Genomic DNA, 26,111 nt, shown 5'->3' on the forward strand with positions numbered 1-26,111 from the left:
CGGGGGGTAGAGCTCACGCTGCGAGGACAAAAACGGCAGGCTGGAGACCTTTGCTTTTGCTGGGATTGGACGCCAACCCCCAGGGTGAGGCCGGGCGCCTGGAGTTTAGGGCCCTTTTCTAAATGTCACTACCCCTTCCAAACATCATGTTCATGCTTGCGATCTCCATTAATGGAACCCAACCTAACAAGTGTTTATGGAGCACCTACTGTTGGCAGTCAGCGCTGTCTAGTTCGGGTCCAACGTTCCCTGATAGAGCTGTTGTTGGAGTGAGAGGCAGTCCCTGTAAGGAACTCTGATGTAGTTATCAGAGCCAGGAAGGGTGGGACACTAGCTTCTAACAGATAGTCAGAAAAAGGCATCCCTGATAAGAACCAGCCAGCCTTGAACTGACGAAATTATTTAAGTAACAAGTATATAACAATGCACTGCCAGGTCTGTAACATACGTTGATGTAATAAATATAACAGTAACAGCAAAAAAAGGAACAAGGCACTAAGCTATATAGGAGTACTGTTTCTGTATTCACTGGAATTAAGTTATTACCCATCTGAAGGTGATTCTGGTATATTAAGATGCATATGGGCCCTGGCTGGTGTGGCTCAGGGAATTGAGTGCCAGCCTGCCAACCGAAAAGTTGCTGGTTCCGTTCCCAGTCAGGGTACATGCCAGAGTTGTGGGCCAGGTCCCCAGATGGGGGCGTGTGAGAAGCAATTGATCAATGTATCTCTCGCACATTGATGTTTCTGTCCATCTTTCTCCTTTCTATATGTATATGGTACCAAAGGACCAAGCAATCCCACTTCTGTGTGTACCCCAAACAATTGAAAGCAGTTACTCGACCAGATCTGCACACCCATGTTTAGAGCACCATGATTCACAATGGCTAAGAAGTGGAAGCAACCCAAGTGTCCATCAACGGATGAATGTAAGCAAAATGTGGTGCATCCACACACTGGAATACCCTATTTGGCCTTAAAAAGAAAGGACACTCTGACATTTACTACATGGATGAACCTTGAAGACACACTCAGTGACAAATACTGTGTGATTCCACTCATAGGAGGCCCCTAGAGGAGTCAAATTCATAGAGACAGAAAGCAGAATGGTGGGAGCCAGGGCTGGGGAAAAAGGGTGAAAAGTTAGTGTTTAATGGGGACAGAGTTTCAGTTTGAAAAAGTCCTGGAGATGGACGATGGGAATGATTGCACAACAATGTGAATGTATGTAATGGCATGGAGCTGTGCACTGAAAAATGGTTACACATAGCAAATTTATGTGTATGTTGCTACAGTAAAAAACCAGCCCTGAGCCCTGGCTGGTGTAGCTCAGTGGATTGAGCGCGGGCCTGCAAACCAGACAATCGAGGTTTGATTCCCAGTCAGGGCACGTGCCTGGGTTGCAGGCTGGTTCCCTGCAGGCCAGTTTCCAGCAGGGGACGCACGAAAGGCAACCATACATTGGTGTTTCTCCTCCTCTCCTTCCCTTCCCCTCTAAAGATTAAAAAAAAAAAATCTAAACAAACAAACAAGCAAACAAAAAAAAACCCAGCCCTGGCTGGTAGCTCAGTTTGTTAGAGAATCAACCCGATACACCAAGGTTGTGGGTTCAATCCTTAGTCAGGCACATACATGAATTGAGAATCAACCAGCCGTGACCAGTGTGACTCAGTTGGTTGAGCATTAGCCTCCAAAGCAAAATGTTACTGGTTTGATTCTAGGTCAGGGCACATACATAGGTTGTGGGTTTGGTCCCCAGTCAGGGTGAGTACAAGAGGCAATTGATCAATGTTCCTGTGCCGTACTGATGGTATTTCTTTCTCCCTTCCCTACCACTCCCCTCTTAAAAGAAAAGAAAGAATGCATAAATGAGTGATGAGTGGAACAATTTATAAAAAGAATATACTTAAAAATCCAACCGAACATGTATATAGTAAGCTCTTAGAGGATCCTCTAAGAAAATTACCCCAAATACAATTTATAAAGTCATTAAAGAGGATAAAAATGCTACACTAGAAAACAGTCGACTGTAAAAGAAAGAACTAAGAGAGGCATTAAAGACAAAAAAACACTATGACATAGAAAACAAAGTGAAATGGCAGAGCACAGCCCAAGCATATTGGTAATACTAATGTGAATTCATCGAAGAGGCAACCAGCCCTGCTGGGAAGGCACTTTCCTGGAAGAGGGAGCATGTGTGCAAAGGTCCTGGGGTAGGGATGACCTGGGTACTCTTAAAGCAAGAGAAACCAGTGTCACCGATTGAGCCCTCAGTTCCCTCCTGGCCTTCAGTCCAGCTTGTTGGCTAGGGTTTGGCTGACACCAGTGACTGTGGGGAGCTGGGTAGGCCTGGAGGAAAGGAAGTTCAGAATCTCAACCATTTTCACAATCCTAGGGAAAGAGCCAATTAAATTCCACTCAAAGGAGGGGCTACCCTCTCTGTCCCTAAGGGAGTAAACTGTTTGGAGTCAAAGGATATGTTCTTTAGGATGTGAAAGGTAATACATGTTATTGAGAGTCCTGGCTGTCTGGAAATCTGTTTGCATGATGCCCTTTGCCAGGGACCTTAATTTTGCCAATTAATTTCACTAGCGAAAGGAGCTAAGATTTAACTCTGATACCATGGTGTGAGCCTGCTCCTCCTGCATTTTCTGTAAACCTGGGTGGCAGCAGCTCCAGAAGGAAAAGGGAAGGGCCATCCAGAGGCCCTCTGGAGATCATGAGGAAATTTGCCTGGGCTGAGTTCTGGGAATTTGGGGGTATGGCTGTTTTCTTCATTAGTTTTATCTCAATCCTGGCACATTAAAGGTACTGAGTTCATTTTGGACAAATCAGTTTATGTTTTAAGAACATTTTAATTCTTTAGAAAATTTTTTGATTTTAGAGAAAAAGAGAACACAGGGGAGTCGATTTGTTGTTCCACTTACTGATATAAATTGGTTGATTTTGTATGAGTCCTTACTGGGGATGAAACCCACAACCTTGCCCTACCAGGATGATGCTCTAACCAACTTAGCTACCTGGCCAGGACATGTTTTAAAACCTTTTTTTTTTTAAAGATATATTTTAAATTTATTTTTAGAGAGAGGGGAAGGGAAGGAGAAAGAGTGGGAAAGAAACATCAATGTGTGGTTGCCTCTCATGTGTCTCCTACTGGGGACCTGGCCTGCAACCCAGGCATGTGCCCTGACTGGGAATCGAACCAGCCACCCTTTGCTTCACAGGCCTGTGCTCAATCCACTGAGCTACACCAGCCAGGGCCATGTTTTAAAATCTTGATTGTGATCATTAAAACTACAAAATAACAGTCACCAACGACATCCCTGTGGATTTTAACCCCGAGACCATGTCAGATTCAGGAATGTAAGAGAATAAATGTTTTTTAAAGACTTTATTTATTTTAAAAAAAAAAGATTTTATTTTTAGAGAGAGGGAAACATCAATGTGTGGTTGCCACTTCTGGGGACCTGGCCCACAACCCAGACACGTGCCCTGCTGGGGAATCAAACAGGTAAAGCTTTGGTTTGCATACCAGCCAGGGCTAAACATGTTTTAAGCCATTTTGTGGTGACTGGTCACAGTGGCTATAGACACATACACTAGAATAATTAGTCACAATTGTTTCCCAGGGGCCTGACTCCTGGGACCCAGAAGCTTATCCCTACTACTCCCACCTTATGGAGAGAGGCCAGGCTAGCTTCAGCCTGCATGCAAGCTCTAACTCACCTCCCTTCTCAGGGGGGCAAATAGGGGCTTAACTGAATGTCCAGAAGCCCTGGACATCTGGGGTGGGGGGCAGTCAAGACAATAGAAGGGTTTTGCAAGCCAGGCCCATGTGTGTCCAAAAGGAAGGGGCAGCAGCCCTTATGGGGTGTCAGATCCCATTCCACATTCCTGGCTCCAGGGCCCCTTCTTTCCTTTTGCCTCCTATCCCCGACTCCCTACTCCTCTCCAGGTGGACTTGAGCCTAAAGGCTGGGAGCAAGCTGCCCTACTGCCTGGTCCAGCCCTACCTCTAGGGCTCTAAGTGTCCCAGCCACCATGCTTCATCCCAAGGCCCTGACTGGATGACCCAATGCAACATCACTAAAAATCAATAGCCTAGTTTGTGCAAAGGTAAGCAGGCTGCCCAAGGCCACAATCCAGGTGCCATTCCCACAGGGACTGGGGAGGCCTGGTCAATCAATCCCCAGCCAGATCTGTCTGGTTGCCTTTTCCTTGACACACAGTGAGTAGCCATGAACCCTAGAACCCAGGCCTCTCGTACTGGCTCTGCAGCTCTCACCAGGCCTCTACCCGACCACCCTAAAACCCATATCCACCAGAACCCCAAGACCCCCAGACCCACTGAGGTAGGGTCCAGGCCCCACAGTCAAGTAGGCCACAAGTAGCTGCAAGACCATGGAGGAGCCAGAGTAGGCACAGGTCCTTCCATGGGCAGGGGCTCTGCCCTGGCAGGGAGGGAACAAATGACACAACGTGGGTTCTAATCCAAACGCACTTCTCTTTATTCAAACCAGGGTCAAACTGGTCAGTGGGGATGCCCTGAAGCCACATGCGCAGGAAGTGGGCTGACAAGGCCTCCTGGTCCTGTATGCAGTTGGACGCGGGGTGGCTGCCAGCTGAGCCAGGCGGTATGGCACCCATGGCACACTTGCAGACACCGCCAGGCAGATCAATCAACAAAAGCAAGGAATAAACAAAAACAAAACACGCTCAGTAGATTACTTCTTTAAGCTCCAGAGTTTCTGGACCAATGAGTCCCAACCCTCAAAGCCAGGAGTACGGGGACCAAAAACACCCCTCACTTCCACCAGTGCCGACAGAAACCCTGTTTTAAATTAAAAAATAAGCCAGTATACACTGTAGAAAATTTCTCTTAAAAATCTCACAATTTGTAAATGTATATTTTTTTCTTTAACATAAAAGTTTACAATATACGGTAAAACAAAAGGCTCAGGAAAATAATTTCAAAAAAAAAAAAGGAAGAAAAAGAAACCTGAAATTTTGAATTAAAGCTGAAGACATTTTTTTAACCCTGTTGTTGAACCAGTGACTTTTTTTTATTGTGCTGATGGGTTAGAGAAAGAAATGTATTTAAAAACTCCAGTCCAGACACCCACAGCCGCCTCCAAGAGCCTCACATCTGCCCCTCCCCCCAAGGTTGAATCTCAATTTTTTCTGCCAAGTTTTGTGATTGTCACGAGTTCACAAGTTTTGAATCCTGGGTCTCAGCCATCTAGCCATCTGCGTGGCGCCAGCCAGCTAGCGTCGGTAGGGGTGGAATCCTTGCACGTTGTGGTTCTGACCTCGTCCAAAGCCACTTCCACCGGCAGGGGGGCCCCCAGAACCTGGCACTGAGGGGCCCCCATAGGAGGGGGGCTGCTGGCTGGGGTCTGAGAAGCCCTGCCCAAAGCCGGCCAAGTCCTGTCCATAACCTGTGGGGAAAGAGCACAGTGAGTGGCCAGGGAGCCAGTGCCACCAAAAGGACCCAGGGTCCCACTCCTGCCTGGTGTCACTGGGCCTCCAGGAGTAATTGTCTCGAGAAAAGCCCACCTTGAAACCCCAGCAGGACCCTGTCTCTGCATGGAAAGAAAAGTCGGAGAGACCTCATGGACCCATAGTCTATCCTCTCTGCTCTTGGTCAGTTTCCACTTGTCCCCAGACTCAGGGTGGGGGCCCTGGTGGCAGAGCTGAGGGTCAGAAGAGACCTTTGGGCTTGGAGACACACATCACCCGGCTCAGTTCTGTGGACCTCAGGCTCCTAGAAAGTCTGTTCTTGAGGACCATGCAGGGTGGGCTCAGGCACAGCTTTTAGGATTTAAGGAAACATCTGATCTACCCTAACCTCCCTCCCTCCCTCCCAAATGCACCCGATTCCAGCCAGTCCTCCCTCCAGCCTCGACTCCCTTGAGTCAAGGCTTCCATAGCACTGGGAAACACTGAGTGGTAGCGGGGTGGGCAGGACCTGCATACTGAGCATGAGGCTTCAGTGACTCAAGTTGGCCACACCTGCAGAGCCCATCTGGGTGGGGCAGGTCCCTACACTAAACAGGACCCTGACTCTGCACCACTGACCTTGGAGGAAACGAAGGCACTTCTGGAAGAAGGGACAGTACTACCTTTGCTCTCTGCCCACCCGGACCACACATTTTGGATGACGGCCATCCCAGGGCCCCCAGATTCCCATCGGGAGCACACTTGGAGGCAGAGCTCCTGGGCCATGTCCCAGAGGGCAGCATGAGTCCACCCCACCCGGGATGGCAGAGGAGGTGACGTCCAGTGCCCGGGTGCAGGCAGGTGAGGACCGTGCATGAGGAGGCGCTACCTACCTAGGCCATATCACTGCTCAGCCTGACCATAAGAGTGTAAACAAAGTATGGGCCCGAAGCCCGCAGGGTCTTGAGAATAGGTACCCAGGCCTGGCGAGAGACGAGACCAGGGTGACTACCCCAGGGTGTAGGGAGAAGACACTCTCGAGATCAGGTACACCCCCACCCAGGGCCGCTCACACGTCTGCCGCCAACACGTCCTGCTCGTCAGGGTCGAGAACCCATGCGCTCAGTGACTGCAGCCCTGCAAGGCCCCGAAGGGAAGAAGAGTGCAATGCAGGGGTGCTGGGGAGCATCTGGTCAGCTGGTGAGACTGCACTGGAGGGTAAGAGTGGCCTGACTCACAGACACTGCAGTCTTGGGTGACCCACAATTCATGCCATGAAGTGGGAAATGAGGGGCTCAAAACTCTCGCAGGAACCCTGGAGGCCCTGGCACCTAGCAACTGGCAAGGAACTGAACCCAGTGTGGAGAGACCCTAGGCTACACTCTGTCCTCACACAAGCTCCCCCACTCAGCCGTCACCTTGCAGACCCGACTCAGAAGCACCTACTCCATGACCAGCCCCTAAAGTGAAGCACGAAGCCAACGCCAAAGCCAATACCTGTCCCAGACCAGAGCTGAGACCACCCAGCCAACACTCTTGCCTATGCTCTGTACTTGGATATTCAAGGCATCCATAAGACGAGCCTGCCAGGGATGCCCTTGGCCCAAGAGCAATCACAGCCTCCCTCACACCATCCTTCTGGGGGCCCAGCCAAGGCCTCAGGTTCCCAAACCCACAGGCCCAGGGACAACTGCTGCACAATCCATGCTTTTCTATGACTAGTGCCCTGGCAAAAACCCAAGCAACTTAAATCTCTCATGACACTTGCTTGATCCTGCATTACACGAACTCTCCAACCACTCCCCGCAACTCGGATCACCCGACCTGGGAATAATGGCAGGAAATCCACCTGTGAGAGATGAAGGCAGGAGGCACAGCCACTCACCGTACTGACTATAGGGGAAGTCTGGCTGTGCCGTTGGGGGCTTGTTCATGTCTGGGGCAGCCTGAGATGGAGGTGGCGGGAAGGCCAGAGGTGCTGCCCCTGGAGTGGCAGGTGGAGGGGGGACCCCTGGAGGTGCAAACTGATCCGGCGGTGGAGGTGGAGGCCCGTAGCCGAAACCTGCAAACAAACAGGACAGAAAGACAAACACCATGCTCACCCATAGGAACCTTCAGATTTCCAGCTGAAATGTGTGAGCAGCCAGGCCCCGAGGACAAGGGTTAAGAGACCAACATGAAAACTGTGGACAGGTGGGACACAGGGAGGTGGCTAGTAATTTAAGTGGAAGTCACTGCTTGGGAATGTTAATAGGACAGAAGTCAACCACCCAACACAGCACAATCCATGTACTTTGAGAAGACAAAAGTCACACCCAACTCGTGTGCTGTCCTCAGACTGCAGATATTGTTTCTATCGCTCTCTCATCTTGTTAGAAATAGACTTCATCTAGGACACGAGAGCAGACCTTTTCTGTAAAAAGCCACAAGGTCATTATATGGCCTTGCTCTAGGCCAAGGAACTGAACTGCCCAGTCCTGGTCCACAATGCTGCCCCAAAAGTGACATACCCAGATCCCAAGAACTTAATAGGAAAAAGCCTGTATAGGACCCTTTATGCTGGTAGAATGACATGTGGCCATTCTGGTTTAGGTGAGGGGTTCCCCTTTAGTGAGGAACCCAGATCTCAGCACACAGATGCACTGTTTTGTTCTAAAGGTGCTGGGGCAGGAGGAGAGCCCTAACCTTCCTGGCGAGTTGGCTGTTCAACCACCAGATCTTTAACCACAAAGCAAAGCACAGAGAAAAATTAATTGAGACCTGAAGCTCCCTCAATCTTGAACCACAAAGATCAGGTCCAGAGACCCGTTCCAAGAGATAACCACGAGAAAGAGTGAGGTCTCTGTGCTGTGAAAAGTCCTGCAGAGCCCATGGCGTCAGCCCATAAGGGGGCCAAAGCCAACAAATGTACAAGTCCACAAGGCCGACCTGCCCCTTTCCTCCATGCAGAGGAACTGTGACAGGCTGCACCCCCTAAGTAAACAAAAGGCAGTCTATAAAAGGTATGCAACAAAGGCTTTCCATGGCCCAAGGACTTACTGAATTGCGGGGGTGCCCCATAGCCCTGTGGGAAGCCTTGTGGAGGGGGGAACCCTCCAGGAGGGGTGGACACAATGTAAGACGTAAATGGCGGGGGTGGCGGGGGAGCTCCTCTTCCTGCAGGCGGGGGTCCATAGCCACCTGGAACACAGGACACAGGTCGAGAGAGAGAGTATGGCACATGTAGTCCCCAATTATCGAGACCCAGGCCCACCGCACTTTGGACTGTCACCTCCTGTTTCCCAAACAAAGACTTACCAATTGCCTGTCCTGCTGGCACCCACATTCCTAAACCAGAAAACAAAAGATGGGGATTGGTGCTGTGTCAGCCCAATGTCACCAACTGGGGGCTGAGCCTACCCTCTCACCCCAGGAGCATGACTGCCATGCTGGCGGGACCCTCCTAGAGCCCCACTGGACACAGGGAAGATGTAGCAGTCCTGAGGGACATGTCCTGTGATCTTAAGAATGCTGAGTATTGCTGTCCATGTCCTCTCCCACAGGGAAAGATCCCAAGAAAAGTCATCAGGTCAAAGGGCCCTGGCTCTTCAACAGAACAGTCAAAAAGGATGAAGAGGAGCCCTGGCCAGGTGGCTCAGCTGGAGCATCATCTCACATACAAAGTTTGCGGGTTTGACCCCCAGTTGGGGCATATTCCAGAGGCAGATAGATCAATCTCTCCCCCCACCCCCTTCTCTCTCTAGAATCAACAATGAGCATAACCTCAGGTGAGGACTTAAAAAAAACAAAAAAAAGGATGGAGGGGATACCCACAGATTAGGGCCAGGGACTCAGGTACACATGTGGGATCTCAGGCCAGGCTGCTGGCCAAGCATAGGTCCTTCACCTGCTGGTGGATGAGTGTCTGGAATCAGTAAACAGTTTACCAGAACTGTTCTATTTTGTAATAAAATGCAGGTTTTAAGAGAGACAGCTCTGGAGAGAGCAGGGATAAAGTCTCAAGCTGTGTAGACAGCTCTGTGAAACCGCAGGTGTCAGGTGCCTGGCTGCAGACAGACCCACCTGGCCTCCTTTTGCCTCTCTCTAGATGTTGCCACTTCCTTGGGTTTCCAATGAGGGTGGAGGCTCCCAAATTCTGTCTCAGGGCCCACCCACCAGCTGGCTTAGGTATCTCTAACCACTCTGCGGACCCTACACAGAGGACTTGACAGTCCAGCTGATGTCAGCCTGGGGAACAGGGACAGACCCAAAGGGCCTGAGAGGTAGGACTCTCCTTTCAGCCAGGCAAAAGCCCCACATCACCCAGAAGCCTGTGATCAAAGTCTACCAGCTGGGAGGGTTCTCCTGACCTATCTCTGGAAGCCCTGCCCTAGAAAAGAGAAAGGGTTGTAGGACATGAAGCATCTCATGATGCCTGACCTGCAAGGGCAGGGATGCTCACTGTAGCCCTGCTGGCCCAAACACTAAACAGGGACTTAGCCAGGATCCACGTATACCACAAAGAGCCATTCCGCCCTTAAGGTGGACCTGGTGACAAAGAGGAACTGGCTGAGTAGGGAGCCCCACCTCTGCGCAAAATCTACTGGAGGGGGTATGGTGGCTGGGCTGAAGCCTTACCTTGTGGGCCATATCCTTGTTGCCACGTGGGTGGGGGCTGGCCTGCCCAGCCATTGGCAGCACTGGGCACGACTCGGCTCCCCCACTGGCTGGCCCCTGGCTGGCCGGGTGCTTGGCTTTTGCTGTCACGAGGCTCAGCCCTTTTAACCTCCACCTAGACAAACCAAGGTCTGGTTCAGGAGGATGCGCGGATCCCAGGCCCCTTCCCTTCAGATACACCCTCAGGTAACTTACGACTACACTTAGCATCTTATTACAACTTAAAACTAAATACTTAACTATAAAACTTTATTTAGGCCAGTAGCTTTCTTCTTTAAAAAGTTTTTTTCTGTTTTAATCATTATATTTAAAAAAAATGTTTCTCAGGTACAACAAATGTGACTGTGACATGCTAAGTAAGCCCTATGTGCTGCAGAGCAGGGGCCCTTGAGCATTTTATGCGTGACAAGGGTCTCCCAGTCAAGTTAAAATGGTAGCACCCAACTTCAATAGCCTCATCAACCCAGGACAGAGACCAGGACCATTCCAATAACAGCAGCCCTGTCACAGACCTCCCTGGGAGTGGCAGGAGCCAGCCCCGTGGCTGCACCCCGATGGTAGGGGACCTCTCCGGAGCCCACCCACCCTGCCTGCGCCTTCAGCTCATACCTGAGAAACACAGTTGGTTTACTTAGGTTTTTAATTTAAAATGTCTAAAGGAAGATAAAGACTTACCTTCCCCAGGCTAACGCTTAAAGAATCTCAATTAACTCAAAATAATGTCAGAGGGAATGGATGTGATAAAGAGCCTTACGTTACATCTAACAAAAAGTAAACAAACATGCAATAAAATAGACATTTGGATCAGTAAGCAATCTTCATACTGTGTTGGGTCAGCAGCCCAGGACCCTTCCTCTCTGGACGTGTCAGGAGCCACAGCCAGGGGAGGGACTGGCACAACAGGAGGTGGTGCTTGCCCCACTTACACTGTTGTTGCCCCCATGACAAAAAGATGCCCCAATTCCAAGGTTGTCCCAGCCTCTGAGAATCCTGGACTTTCTTGTTTTTATGATAAATTTTAATAAGAGACACGGTGAATCCATACACTCACCCTTGGGGTCTCAGCCTGGTGAGCTAATTCACCATCAAGTGTCAGAATTCCGTCAGTGCTGCCTGACCAAAGAGGCACAAAACCCCCCCTTCCTGATGCCCCATGGCTGCTCCGTGGATGGGAACAGAGTGCCCCTTAGCTGAAGGCAACAGGACAGCAGGATCAAGGGAGTTCTGAAGAGCTCGAATTAATGAGTCTTAACACACTCTCAAGGGAATTTGGCTCCTGCTTACAAAGCAAAGCAGCGCTTGTAATTAAAACTTCCTTTACTCTTCCTATGGGAGCTCAGGTGTAGTCACTCTGCTCCAGTTTTAATTACAAGCGGGCCCCATGCCTGTCATGATGGGAAATCCCCACTGAAGAAATGGCAGGGATCAATAAAGGTCTTGTGACAGCAGCCAGCCTCCCATGAGCATGAGAAGGCCCCTCAGCATCAGCTCTGAGCGGGCCAGACTCAGACACCCTCTACCTCACAGAGCCGGGATCAGCAACCAGAGTGGGGGCAGGAGAACCACACTCCTTCCAAGTTTTAAATGTTACAGGTCCTTCAACTACTGAGAGGGAGGCTCCTTTGACCTCGTGTTCTTAACTGGTATGCTTCCTTGAAGTCCTCATGCTGATTTTAAACTGGGAGCTTCAGTGAATGTTAGAATAAGGTGTGTGTCTCCCACTTAGCTGGGTTCAAGTGGTATTAAGTGTTCATGGAAACCTGAGCCTCTGGCAAGTATGAACTCCTGTCCTGTTGATAAACATAAGAGAGCAGGCTAGGGCCTGCTGCCTGAGCAGGCCCCGGTGCCATGCTCCCTCCCGTGCCTCAATCAGAAGGGCTGGGCATGCTGAACCAAACGAGGAGCAACTGGGAACACAAACCAACAGGGACTGCCACCGGGGTGCACCGAGCAGGCTTTACGAGGACCCAAACAGGGACCCTGCCAAGACGTGGACCCCAAAGACTTTTCTAACTGTAAGAAATCCCACACAGCAGAATTTCTACCAGTTACTCATTTTACCTTTAACTTCTCCAAAAGCTCTACGGGCCCGGGCAAACGAGGAGTTAAGGGCCACTTTCTGAAAGTTACCTCCGTGGTGGCAACACAGTATGAAGATAAAACAACCAGAGGTCACTTGACTGCATGGAGTTAAGTACTATCGAGAGCATGTGGTTGGTACTGGAATTTCACAGTAAGTGACCCAATTAAAACAACCAATCCTTCAGGATGTTTACATTTCTTTCAGTTTTATAAGAAACCTATTCTCAAAGGTTGGCTGCCCATCGCAGGTTGGATGGAACAATTGGAATACAGTACAGACATCTGAAGGAGTGGTCACTGGAACCAAGCCTGAGGCAACCTGTGATGTCACTGGACGCCCGCCACACAACCCATCACCGGAGGTCCAGGTCCCACCCAACAGCAGAAGGCCCCAGTACCTCTTGCCCAGATCTTTTCTGTGAAGGAATTTCCGTTTCCAGTGACATCCCTCAGTTGCCTGAGACTTGGTTTGGTCTTAAGGTAAAATAAAACTACAACTACACACTTTTTTGCCCATGATGTCGTGAAAATGCATGTTGACAGCCTGGTCCACTGATTGTTCGTCCTCGAAAGTAATAAATCCAAAACCTAGCCAACGACGAAGAGTGAATCAAGGTAGCAGGGTGTTGTGACACAAAACAGGATGATGAACAGTATTAGGGACGGGCCGAAGGATCAACCCAGGGCTTCAGCAAAGCAAGTGAGGGAGGGGGTTGTGGGCCTACCCGGCCAGTGACTGAGGTGGGGGACCGCCAGACGCCTGGGCCCAGCTTGAGCTGGGGTTCCGCTTGGACACTTTGGAACAGCCGGGGCATCTCTTAGGGAGTAGCAGCCCGGACAGCCCAACAGCGAGGGCCATGAAACATGGCAGGGTGTGCCGTGTTGGTGCTAGAATATTCTGTGGAAGACAAGTGCAGGCAGGGAGTAGTCCAGTGCCCTGCCTCGGTCGAGGGTGCTGTGGGCGCACTGTTGCTCCACTGAAACCCAGGGTTCTCCCCCTCGGCTTGCAATTTGCTTTGTAGCTAGTGCTGACAGCAGCCATATATTGTCTTAGGCGTTAACAGTATGGTCTCTACCACAGTTAGTGCCTCACTAGGCTTATCCAACACCGTTGGGTAAGCCCAAGGAGTCCTGTCAAAGTCACATACATATGTATACAGTATCTATCTGCACATATCTACATAACAAAATACACAAAGATACAGGCCACAGCGGGTTCCAGCAGGTCAACTCTGCTGTCAGCAGCAAGAGCAAGAGGCACCATGTCATCAAAGAGAATTTCAAAGAGAAAGTAATTTAGCATTTTCCAAACACAAGGAAGTGGCAGTATAAACGAAGTTTGGTTGGTCTGGGTGAGCGCGACCACCCGGCTAACGTGGCGTGTCTGGTCCTCAGTCTATGCCCTTGCTTCCAGGGCCCATCGGCTCTGAGCACAAAAGGACACCTGGCAGACAGCTGCCAGGAGACCCTGAAGAACAAAAGATGGGTGAGGGGAAGGACCAGCAGCAAGAAGGGGCTGAAGATAAGCACTGTGGGGGTGGGGAGGACAGTGTTCTGTCGCAGAGTCACAGAGCCAGGGGCAGGCCTGTGCTGCGTGGGTAGCGCGGCCATCCTTGAGACCACCTGGCAAGATCACAGGAAAACCATGATGGACGAAGAAACACAGAAGGCAGCTCACAAAGCTGGGTGACAAGACTAGCAGGGAGGGACAGCTGGGATGCAGGAGCCCTCTTTGGTAGTGTTCCCTCCCCACATGCACGCACACAAGAATCTACATATGGTTTTGAGAAAAGAAATAGAACCATGACAGCAAAACAGGAGAGGAGACAAAGCTGGGGTGGATGGGGATAAGGAGAAAAGAATGAGGTGAGCAAAGGCAGAAACGGAGCTGAGTGGGCCAGAGGTCAGGGCTGACAATCCAGCAGATACACAAGGAACCTCCAGGAGAGGGACACTGTCTTAAACAGACTGGAGGAGTATGAGATGATGCAAAGACTTAGCGAAAGCTTTTGGAAGGTAAGGTAGTAAGGAGCTGTTTCTGGGACACCTGGCTGACCAACTGCTGCTCTGGGTGGCGCTCCTGCCCTGTGCTTGCCTAGTGCTCATGGGGAATCATGGAGACTCTCAGGGACCTACAGAGCCAGATGGCTGAGGACGATGTGCGCCACAGGGAAATGTGGGCCCAAGGGTCAAGCCCAAAATGCTCTCCCCACCAGTCTGTCCTGCCTGCACCCCCAATACCAGGCCCAGGGTGAAAACCACAGGTGGCCTGGGAGTGGGGGGGCAGGGGCCCAACCTGGAAAATCTAAGAGCAGCCCTCAGGATCCCCACATCTTGAGGCTTCACAAGATCGGAGGCAATAGTGAAATACAGCATAGGTGATGAACACACATATTACAAGGTCACATTTTCTCAGAGTGCAGGAGTATCTGAAACCACAGGGCTCGCGAGGTCCATTAGGGCACAAGAGGCGGTGACTCGTGGGTAAGGAGCCTGGGGCGGGACGTCTAGGGATGCGTCTGTGTCAAGAGGCGACATCACCACTGAGGAAGCGGCACAGAAACACACTGAAACTTCGTTTACACCCCACTGGAGCAAAGCCCGCTCCCTCCTCTGACTGCAGGATGGCCTGTACCTGTGTGATATAATTTAACACCTGGAGAAGAGAAATCTAAAGAGAGATCGTTAATCACAAAAATTCACAGAGAGAAAGGAAAACAACTTACTTAACATTACTATATTTATTATGAAACACTTAATATGTCACTAAGCATGTACGTCTACATTAATATTAAGACTATGACTTAACAGCTTAATCGACATGAAGGGAGGAGACATTACTTAATCATGGAGTAAGAGGATGGAAGTTCAAATGGCAAACTATTCTCCAGCATGGCGGGCGCATGCTGCGGGCGGCAGCCCAGCGCTCTAGGGGTCTCCGCAGGGCAAGGGCTGCAAGGCCCGGACCAGCAGATCAGCTCCCGGCCGGGCCCAAAGCGGCTGATGAACCAAAACAGATGGGCAGGAACAAACAGCAGCAGTCACAAAACAAAACAAAAATAAAACAAACCCCCTCCAAACCCAAAAGGGCATGGAGGTTGGGTGCCGGCTGGCCCAGGCCAGACGTGCAAGGGAGGGCTGCTCAGGGAACCCAGGTAGGGACGTGCCCCTCCTCCCACCAGCCCCACTGACTGAGGAGAAAAACAAGAAAAAAGCATGAGATGGATAAAGGAAACTCCACGTTCAAGCTGAGCTGCAGCAGATCTGGCCTGACGACATGAAATGAGACTTCTGCCTACACTGGTGTGAGCTGAACGCAGGAGGTGGACTATACTGGTGTGAGCTGAAGGCAGGAGACAGTTGTAACTAAAGAGTTCACAATGGAGAAGGACACAAGTCTTTCAGTGCACACTGAAGAACAGACACCATGTTCAAATTCATGTCAAGTTGTAAAAAACTTTAAAAGAATGAGCCAAAAAAAAAAAAAAAAGACAGTAATGTCTGACCTTGGGAAGCACAGACAAGCTGGGGGCTGCACAGGAAGAGTCTTTGTTTTAATCATTTGTCTCCAAATCACCCTTTTCTCACTACAACCACCACCTAATTGTGAGATAGTTTGCCATCTGAGGGGAAAGGTCAAGAAGAACAAGCTCCATCTCTTTTACCTCGAGGCCTCTGCTTTTCTGCATCGTAGATCATGACCACTTCTGTGACCTGCAAAAGAAAACAGCCATTTGAGGATCTGGGTGCCACAGCTTGCATGAGCATCTCTGGCTATGACAGAAGTCTCAAGCCAAATGCCTGCTGGGAAGTCTCTAGTCTGGGGTAGGTCCTGAGGCAAAAAGCTGGCCTTCCAGGGTATGCTGTCCAATACATGGGACGAGGAGCGCAGGCCACCATTCCACAGGGGAGATGATAGGAGAACCATGGGGTAACCCTCCCATTCACTATGCCAGGATGGAATGACCCAGAGCACTGGTGGGTCAGTGCTCCCACTGTCCTGCTGACTTGGCCCTCACTGCCCATCACCCACCGCCCCATTCACCGAGTGAGGACCTTATCGTGTACTCTGGCACTCCTAAACCCGGGTCCCAACCACTAAACAATCAGGTGCCACCTGACAAACATGACACAGACAGAGCAGGCAGGGCCACACTGTTAACAGGGCATTTGAGCAACAGAAGCCTGAGAAGGCCTATGCGACAACTCCACCAAGGCTGGCACCCTATCCCTGTCTTTTCCTCTGCTAGCCCCATGACAACTGAGTTCCCTGTATGGCCCTGATTAACTCCAACCCCCCCAGGAGATTCTAAAGGATTTTATCCTCTTGTAGAAAACAGGACCACCCTCAGGAGGTCTATGTCACAGAGGAAACACTGAGCAGGACACAGGGCCAAACATCTCTTATGAAGCCTGGCAGCCTAAATAGCAATGAAGAGCTTCCAGAGGGAGCAATGGGCTTGGGCCAAGCCCCCCCCCCCCCCTACAGTGAGGTCCTGCTACTTGTACAAGGACCTCGGAATAGTCTCTGCTCTAAAAGTCCCCTATCACGCCAGGCCCCATCCTCAGCTGCAGCTACCAGGGGAGGGTACCTTGCCTGGGGTCCTGGGCAGGAAGAGGTAACCCAAAGTCCCAGGTGAACCTGATCTGGAACACCCCCTACTGCTATTGAAAGATAGCAGGCTGGCTTCTCAGCAACACTCCCTAATGCCTCACAATCAACCAGAAGGCCTCCTGGGTACCAGCCTGTAGAGTTTTACATCTGCCTGAAAGTCATGACTACTCTCAGGATGGGAAATGGCCATGAAGGGAAAGGATGGGGTTCTGGTTATTCTGTTCTGGGGGGATGTGAGGCAAGAGGACAGTGCTGCCAGGCTGAGCTTCCCCAGGACATAGGGCTCCACCATGCCTGTCTCAACTAGGCTGAGTTGAGCAGTTGCTGCCTGGGTGCTGGCGGTGAGGGAAGAACTCACCACTCCAAATTTCTTGAAGTATTCCCTGAGCTCTGTCTCACCACAATTGTGAGGAATTCCACCGACAAATATCTTATTTGATTTACTGTTATCGCTCCTGGATCCTTTCTGCTGTGTCAAGAAGGAAAAGATGGGTTAGTCCATGTGTGGATCCCTCAGCATGCTCCCCAGGATTTTGAGTGACTGCATAGGTTTCAGAGACATTAAGCTACAGAACACTCTGAAAGTTCAGTGAATTCAAAGAGAACCAAGAACAGAATTTTCCCAGACACCCAAGGAGACAAGATCCAGCACTGTGGCACCACTGTTTTTCAAGTGCTTTTAAAAACAGACTACAGCCCTGGCTGGTGTAGCTCAGTGGATTGAGCACGGGCCTGTAAAGCAAAGGGTCGCTGGTTCGATTCCCAGTCAGAGTACATGCCTGGGTTGCAGGACAGGTCCCCAGTGGAGGACACATGAGAAACAACCACACGCTGATGTTTCTCTCCCACTTTCTCCTTCCCGTCCCTTCTAAAAATAAATAAATAAAAAATATATAAAAACTCAGTACTATGTTCAATTATTCTGAACCATGACAGCTACATAACCTAAAGCTCTACACTGTGAAACTAAGCATTTCAGGAGCACAAGGAAGACACAAGGGGGACTCCATGATTAAAACTACTGATGAGTCTGTTTTTTTCAAGCTGGTGACCGACAATGATGATGGAAAGTTCTAATAACTAAAGAGAGTCACTCCATCATTTGTCTTTCACTACCCCTGACTCTGATCCTACTATCTGTGGAATGACCTTGCACCTACCTTGGAGGAAAATGCTTGAGCCCAGCTTGTCACTGGGGGGGACGGGGGGCGCACGTGAAGGAAACAGGCCCACCTGAACTCCCTGGGTAGACCCCAAACTCAACTCCTGGCTCTACAATGCTGCCCCTCCCACACCCTCTACTCCTATTCCCCTTCTTCTTTCTACCCAAGGAGCTCAAGATTAAGTTATCTCAACTGCCTTTAAAAAAAAAAAAAAGACTTTATTTAATCCTCATGGGAGGACATTTTTTCATTGCTTTTAGAGAGGAGAGGGAGGGAAAGGGGGAGAGAAACACCTATATGAGAGAAAAACATCGACTGGTTACCTTCTGTACACACCATGACTTGGGATCAAACTCTCAACCTAGGTATGTGCCCTGACCAAGAATCAAACCTACAACCTATTGGTGTATGGGATGACACTCCAACTGAGCCACACCAGCCAGGCTGTCCCAACTGCTACTGATTAGCAATTCTGAGGGTGGGCAAGGTTTCCTCTAGTGTGCAGGTTATGGCCCAAGCGTATTCTATCTTAATAAAGCTGCCAAACGACTAAAGGATGTTAATAACCAAATGGAATCTGAACTCTGCTTGGAGTTCAGTCTGAAAAGTTGTGAAGGTTGCCTGTGAGATGATCCCAGGAATGTGAGTATGGTGGTGTGGACAGGGGTGACACTGACTGTCACCACGGGCATTTTAGCTGTGGGGGGATGGGGGTTCTGTGAGAGGTCCATGCTTTTAGGAGATGTACACTCCAGAGGTTAGGAATGGTCTATGCAGACAGAGATAGATATTAATACAGATAACTTTGCAAATAGTAACAATTAATGAATCTAGTTTTCTGTAACTTGAAAACTTCCCTAATAGAAAGCTGGAAAAATAAAAATGATTTCAGGAGTCTGAGGCCCCTGTCTACCAGCGGCAGCTGGGATCCTGCTAGAAATACAGGTCTCAAGTCTCCACCTAGACCTGTGATTAGTCAGTCACATGTGGAGGGGCCTACTATAGCTTCTTAACAGCCTCTAGCCCAGCTCCGTTCAGTAGGGCTTTCTGCAAGGATGGGAGCGTTCTGGATGACAGTCTTCTCTGAAAATGACGGGGTGGTAGAAGGGGAGGTGTGGGCAGGGAGCAACAAGAGGACAGGTCTGCTCCAACTGACCCAGCACCCAGGGCCACACACAGCTCACAGGGAAACCCCCAGGAGTCATCATACTGGCTGTTCCAGCGACCAGTGACCAGGTTCGTGTCTGGAGGAGAGCCACAGAGCTGGGTGGTAGAAGCCTTAGAGTCAAGGATGACCAAGCCACCAAGCAGAGAGGCGTGAGGGACTGAATGGAGAAGATGCTCTTGGTCCTCTTGGGCAGTCTGGGAGCACTTGGGACAGATAAAACCTAAGGTTCTACCAGGGGCATCCAACCTGCCACCCATGGGCCGCATGCATCCCAGGATGGCTATGAATACAGCCCAAAACAAAAATCATACATTTACTTAAAACATTGAGATTTTTTGTGATTACATGCTGTGACATATTTAATGTGCGACCCAAGATAACTCTTCTTCCAGTGTGGTTCAGACACACCAAAAGGTTGGACACTCCTGGTCTAGATGGTAAATGGGTGTGAGCTGTCATTTTTTTTTTAAGTTAGACTAATACAATTTTTCCTCTTGGCTACAAGATAAAAATTTTTACAGCACTGAGTAAAGCTGAGCAATTCTCAGCTGGTCAAGTGTCAAAGGAGAAGACCTTCTGTTACTCCTAATCTTAACATGCACAATCACCAGAACAAAGGCACGTGTTTGTCTAAATACTATGCAGTACAACTGAAAATAATACTGAGTAATACTGAATGTAAACTGTAATTGAAAAACAACAACAAAGGCACACGTATCCTTTAAATTGGCTGCTGAACATACAAGGTCGCCCACCCAGTCCCTTACCCAGCCTTCTTTTGGCCGCGTCCTCTCTGGCTGCATCCCCCGAGGTGTGCATGGCTTTGGGTCAATCTGTAGAAAGTTTCAAACAAGCCAGTGGTGAATGTGAAGCTCTTTTCTTCTAGAAAAGAAGGCATCAACAACAGCAGGCAGCAGCACAACACATGAGCACTCTCCCTAATCAATTCATACCCTGTCCCTATCCATTTCCTACTCCGACCTCCAGACCAAACACAGAGACATCATGCTTTTAGATCACCGCCACAGGAAATAGTCTTAACACAAAAACATCCACAAAAGCTCAGACCTAGAGAGCTGAAGGTCAAATGACAGAAAGTGGCAGGGAGCTCGGGACAGCTGGACACTTACATTTCGCCCATCCAGTGTGTGTGGTCTGCTGGCCAGCACTGTGCCCACACAGTTGGGGTCTTTAAACTTGACAAACCCGAAGCCTCGAGACTGGTTGGTTGTCTTATCTTTCATGATCACACAGTCCACAACCTCTCCATACTGGGAGAAGTAGCTGCGGAGAGTCTCTGCTCAGAGATTGGGACAGAAACACACACACCAGAGTGTTAAGCACAGCGTCACAGCACGAAAACACACGCGCAGGTGCATCACTCTCCGGGTTCATCAGTCTGACCTGGAAACTGTGCAACTAGTCTCTTTTAAACAAACTCATCTAATTTGGGAGGCAGGGGAAGAGGGTAAAGGGCAGGAGACACATGAGAAAGAATGGGGGACTCCACACGATGGGTACAACACGTCTCCATATAAACTAGAAAGGCTGCAACTAAGCATGGCTGTGGTGAAGGCGTACAAGAAAGATTAAGAAAATGCAGAACCACCACTTTGAAGGCCACTTGACAACAAGCTTCTTTCTGCTATGTCTGAACTCACTGACAGCTGGGCAAAGCCCTGGCCATCGCATTTTTCATGTTAATCGTCCTGCCTCCAGCACCTACCTTGGTCTTGAGCTAGGAATCTACAGTCTAATTTATTGCCTAATTCTGCTGTGAAACATCAGGACAAATTTAACCATTTCAAAGCCAATACTGAGTTCCCTCTGGCCCCCACCAATGCCCAATCAAATGCCCTTGTATCCCCAAAATCAAGACAATAAATCAATCAAGAATTAAAGAAGCCCAAGGTAATAGCAAGAGATGAATTCACACAACTTGAAAACCAAGGTCAGTCCACCTGCAGCGCCTGGCACCCAGCCACAGCACCTACCTTGGGTGGTGCTCCAGTCAAGACCGCCCACGAAGAGCTTCCTGCAATTCAACAAGAAAACATTTAGGGTCAAATGGTTCTTGCATTAAAGACACCACCCATCTGACCCCTTCCAAGGCAGTAATCCACACCAAAGGAGTTCACGCAAACATGCTGACACTGTCAGTCATAGCAATGGCACAGGATAGCCTTGGCTATCACCTGGCCTCATTGGCTGCAGACACAAAAAATAATTCTGAGACCTGCCAACATGGCATGTTGAGTGTTATAACGTAGTGAATTGTACATGCACACAGACTACAACCATAGCAAGTCCCTACCCTACCACTCTTGCAATACTGTTCATTTGCAATCAAGATCTGAGAACACAGGTGACAAACCAGAATGACAGCAAGGTTAGGGACTGTAGGGCAAAGCCTCGGGTACCCACCATACGGTCCTGAGCTAGGACCCACAAATCACTGGAAAGGTCCCCAGAGCTCCAGACCCAGCACTGGATGCCCAGCCCACATTGCCCACCCCAGGGTGGCCTGGGCTGTACTTTTGAGCAGACACACTAGATGATTCAGGAGGAAACCTGTGTCATCCCTGCAGCCTACCTGCCTTGTGTCTGCCTTCAGTGGGTCCAGAACCCAGAGTCCCCCTACTGGCCCCAGGGGAGGACTCTACACAATGAAGAGGCATGGCAGCCCCTGCCTTTCCCACCTCTCATGCCACCCTCAAACTGGCTGGACCTGGAGTGAACCAAGTTGCTACAGCTGTTCTAGCTTCCACAGGGTACAATGCTCACCAGCCTCACCCTCGGCCCTGGAAGAAGGTCTGACAGAGAAGGTAGACGGAGGGGGTTCAAGCAGCAGTGGTGGCAGTTCTCCATCCCATTTGTTTCACCCAGGAAAAGGGGACACTACTACTGTCACCCTCAGAGCTGGACTGAGGCACCAGTTGGTGGGTCTTCAGATGCTGGCAGGTGGCCCAGGCTCAGTACCCCCCCTGAGACACAAGGACCCTGCAAAGCTTATCACTGTCCTACCTCCTGAGCAATCAAGAGAACCACCAGACAGAGAGCCTTGCTCTCTGCCCAAGGGCAGAAACATCAAGGGAACAGGCACAACTGTCACCTCTGCTCCATCTGGTGACTCAAGCCTTGGTATACCAACCACTGGCAAAATGCCTGTGACAGCAGGACTGTCATCAGGCTTATTCCAATCTGCCTCTTCTCTAAGGAAGGGCAATCTAAACTTACTGTGTGAGAAATAATTTCCCACCACTTCCAACCTCAAAATGCCAACACCAACACACAGGCCACCTCCTGTCCCTGGTTGGAGAGGACTGTAAGGGGACTCAGGACAAGTGTTGAGCCATGGCTATTCTTCCAGTGCCCTAGAAGGGAACTAGGTAAGAAGAGGTTTCAGGGAACATGCTGACCAAGCAGCAGCAAGACTCACATTTAGGCCTAGTTAACTTAAAACTGAGTTGCAGGCCTCCTGCTTTCCAACAATTGCAGGGGGGGGTGGGGCAGGGGACAAGGAAGCCTCTTCTGTCTGTGTCCCACTCTCCAAGGACTGTCCAGGCAATGCCCAGAGCAAGCTGTGACTCAGGCCCAGCCACACCCAGTGCGCCCAACCCCCTGAAGCCTCACATCCAATAGGGGCACAGGGACTCTAATGACAAGGGTCAGAGGCTGGCTAGCACTGCTGAGGAACTGCCCATTTGCCCAGTCGTCTAGAACAGGAACAACCAAGGGTTTGGTGTGGAAGAGCTTCTTTGTGCAGGAAAAGATATCTTAAGCATTCTCAAAAACAAAATTAAAACAAACCTCAATTCCCTTAGAGAATACCAGCCTCTGTTTAGCACTGTGTTCACTAAACAGTAAAGTAATAAAGCTGCTGCCCATCCGAGCACATCAACCTGCACCGCCTACCCACAGAGGAAGAACCCGCTGGACCAGTCCAGGCTCCAGCCTTCTCTTACTTAAATTTCAAAATTAGGCATTAAAGGGAAAAAACTAGAAACACCATCACCTGCACAATGGACAGAACTGGCATCTGCCCCGTGGATGGATAATAACATGGCATCGATACTATGCATTCCAATTTTATCACTGCACTGTGTGCATTCAAGAGAATGCTTCCCTTTTTGAAAATGCAACACACGGGCCCTGGCTGGTGTAGCTCAGTGGATTTAGCGAGGGCCTGGAACCAGACAATCACGGTTTGATTCCCAGTCAGGGCACATGCCTGGGTTGCGGGCTGGTTCCCTGCAGGCCAGTTCCCAGCAGGGGATGCACGAAAGGCAACCGTACATTGATGTTTCTCTCCCTCTCTCCGTCCCTTCCCCTCTAAAGATAAATAAATAAAATCTTAAAAAAAAAAGAAAAAAAAGAAAGAAAATGGAACACACGAACAGGTCCACACAGAGCAGCAGGAGGGCACCACTTCTGCTCAAAAACTTCACTGAAGACCCAGCACAGTTTAGAAGTATTACCTAGTTTACAATGATCTCTTCAGCTGTACCTGATTTTCAACTTAGTGTCTATGTAATTCTATTTTCACTTATTTTTATTTCTAGAGTTCCACTTGGTATTACTTCAAACAAAACATTGATAGTCTCTTATTTATTCATATTTTCCATATCTTATTTTTCCCATAAAGTATTTTAAAAATATATTTTCTATTTAGTCTCTGGTATTTCCAGTACTTGCTGTCTCTGCAAGTATTATTCTGCAAATTGGCTTCTCCGCCGATTTTTGCTCGTGGCAGCATTCTTCTTGTGCTTTGTGTATTTGAATTGTACCCGCATGTTCTTCAACCATGCATTTAAATGCTTCTCTAAAATAATGTTGTGTCCTGCATTTTATATCAGCAGGATTCATCTAAATATCTAGTCTTTCATTTTTTTTTCAATTTATTTATTGATTTCAGAGAAAAGGGAGAGAGAGAAAGAAACATCAACTGATTGCCTCCCGTACACACCCCAACCGGGGATCCAACCCCAGGCTATGTGTGTGCTGCATGTGCCCTGACCAGGAACCCAACAGGCCACCTTCTGGTTCACAGAATGATGCTCTAACCGAGTCACGGGGCCAAGGCTAAATAGCTAGTCTCAAATATTGCCAGAAACAGAAGACCAATTATCCTTTTATATAAGCTTTCTTATGTTCTTGTTTTCAGTATGTCTCTTGTTAAACAGTAATTATTTGCATTTTATTTACTAGATTTGAGCTAAAAACAACAACAATAACAAAACAGGCCCATGGATGAATGAATGGGGCAGAATATTAGCCCCCGGGGAATCTGGCTGGATAAAGAATATGGCAGCCCTGGCTGGCGTGGCTCAGTCGATTGAGTGCCAGCCTGCAAACCAAAGGGTCATCAGTTCGATTCCCAGTCAGGGCACATGGCTGGGTTGCAAGCCGGGTCCCCAGTTGGGGGGGTGTGCAAGAGGCTTTCTCTCTTGCACGTGGATGTTTCTCTCACTTTCTCCCATCTTCTTCTCCCTCTCTTCTTTAAAAATAAATAAATAAAATCTCAAAAAATACATTGGGGACTTTTGTTACTAATCTGTAACTGTCCTGTAAATCTGAAGTTATATGAAATTATAAATAAGGAAATTCTCATCATTGAGGAAATACTAGAATTTAGGTTTCTTCTGAAACAACAGCACTGACACATAGGATATCCGAGACACTTGGTAAGAGGTGCCTCTTGTATGACCATCACTTTATGCAGCGGGAAGAACACGCCAGCCTTTGTGCTGGGCGGCAGCATGCTGGGCACTTTTATGTGTTTCCACTTCCTTTGCTCCTGCTCTGAAGGCACACTCTCCCAGTCTGCACACAGAAGGTTCCAGAAGGTCCTGGGAGGCCAGCTAATTCATGGTAGCAGGGACCTATCCACAGCCCAGCACAAAGCCCTAACCTCTAAGCCTTACGTTTTTGTAATTGATACAGTCAAAATGGCCCTGGGTGCCAACCTCACCAGGGTGAGTGAGAAACAGGTCCTCCGACAGCCCAGAGACTAAGGCCCCCACAGGACAAGCCCAGACACAGTTCTTCACTGCCCTGGCAGCAAGACACACACGGACATGCAGTCCTGGCACCAGCGGGAGGCTTGTTCACCCTGCTAGCCGTCCAGGAACAGCCCAGACAGACTCACTTGGCACCATGGAACCTCAGGAGTCTATGAGCATGTACACATGAGACTCTGCAGATTAAGGGATTGACTAACTGTGCCAGCTTCCCTTCTCCAGCCCTTCCCTGAAGGGTAACATTACTCAGGTGCAACTGGATGTCAGGGCCACACAGACCCTGCACTTCCCAAACCCATGCACGGAATTCCTGGCTCTATCAGGTCCTCCCAAGAAAACAAAGGTCAGGAAACAGGCAATGCCACCACCTGGGGGATCTGAGAGAGGCCATCTTGCTCCCAGGGCCTGTACCTCAAGAGGGGTTGGTGACCTCCTCCTGACAGGGGTTCTGTACAAGTGACCAAGCACCAGGCTCCAGTTAGCATTCCTCTGGAATGTTCTGCCTGCTGAAACCAAATCTGTTTCTGGATGACTACCCCACTCTTGTTCTGTGGACTTCAGAGCAACCATGTAGTATCTGCACCAGAAAGTCAGTCTTTAGTGGCTTCCCCTGGCTGAGGCTGACCACTCTGGGCTCTACCGTGGATGCACCGTGGCAGGTTCTGGAAAGTTCCATCCTGCCTGGCAAGAATGCCACCCAAGGCAGCAAGGGGCAGGGGCAGAGGGCCCAGACCAGTCAGTTGTTGAGCAAATGACCCTTTCTTCTCAAAGAACGTCCTACCCAGTGCTTATGTTTGCACCTTCCTGGTTTCCAGTGGGGACACACTGGGACCTGATCTCCCTCAGTCTGTCTGTCCTCATTTCCCTGTAGAAAGGAGGTGGTCCTAGGAGGGCACACAAAGCCCTTGTCCATGGGCCTCACCCCAAATCCCCCCACACCGGCTCCTGCCTTCAACACTCAGGCTTCCCT

General features: G+C 49.6%; 1 protein-coding gene and 1 long non-coding RNA gene across 4 annotated transcripts in view; one reads left to right on the forward strand and one right to left on the reverse strand.

Annotated features, from left to right (window-relative positions):
* Window positions 1-4,609, forward strand: LOC128626341 (uncharacterized). Its single transcript, XR_008390266.1, has 3 exons — window positions 1-84; window positions 788-928; window positions 4,519-4,609. It is a non-coding gene; the product is annotated as an uncharacterized LOC128626341 (long non-coding RNA).
* DAZAP1 (DAZ associated protein 1) overlaps window positions 4,483-26,111 on the reverse strand; it is a 25,310-nt gene continuing 3,681 nt past the window's right edge. The window contains exons 2-12 of one of the 3 annotated variants that reach the window (XM_037138237.2): window positions 21,116-21,156; window positions 20,252-20,418; window positions 19,889-19,954; window positions 17,149-17,256; window positions 15,841-15,889; window positions 12,681-12,763; window positions 10,055-10,208; window positions 8,735-8,764; window positions 8,477-8,617; window positions 7,323-7,499; window positions 4,483-5,436 (exon numbers count right to left, since the gene is read on the reverse strand). In XM_037138237.2, coding sequence (XP_036994132.1) covers window positions 5,264-5,436; window positions 7,323-7,499; window positions 8,477-8,617; window positions 8,735-8,764; window positions 10,055-10,208; window positions 12,681-12,763; window positions 15,841-15,889; window positions 17,149-17,256; window positions 19,889-19,954; window positions 20,252-20,418; window positions 21,116-21,156 — 1,189 coding nt within the window. In that variant the 3' untranslated portion in view covers window positions 4,483-5,263. Of the gene's footprint in view, window positions 5,437-7,322; window positions 7,500-8,476; window positions 8,618-8,734; window positions 8,765-10,054; window positions 10,209-12,680; window positions 12,764-15,840; window positions 15,890-17,148; window positions 17,260-19,888; window positions 19,955-20,251; window positions 20,419-21,115; window positions 21,157-26,111 lie in introns of those variants that run through there. The other 2 variants (XM_037138228.2, XM_053658361.1) reach the window with 2 other exon arrangements.

The sequence above is a fragment of the Artibeus jamaicensis genome, unplaced genomic scaffold, assembly GCF_021234435.1.
Source record: "Artibeus jamaicensis isolate MK-2021 breed Jamaican fruit bat unplaced genomic scaffold, CSHL_Jam_final scaffold_537, whole genome shotgun sequence".
Classification (NCBI taxonomy): Eukaryota; Metazoa; Chordata; class Mammalia; order Chiroptera; family Phyllostomidae; genus Artibeus; species Artibeus jamaicensis.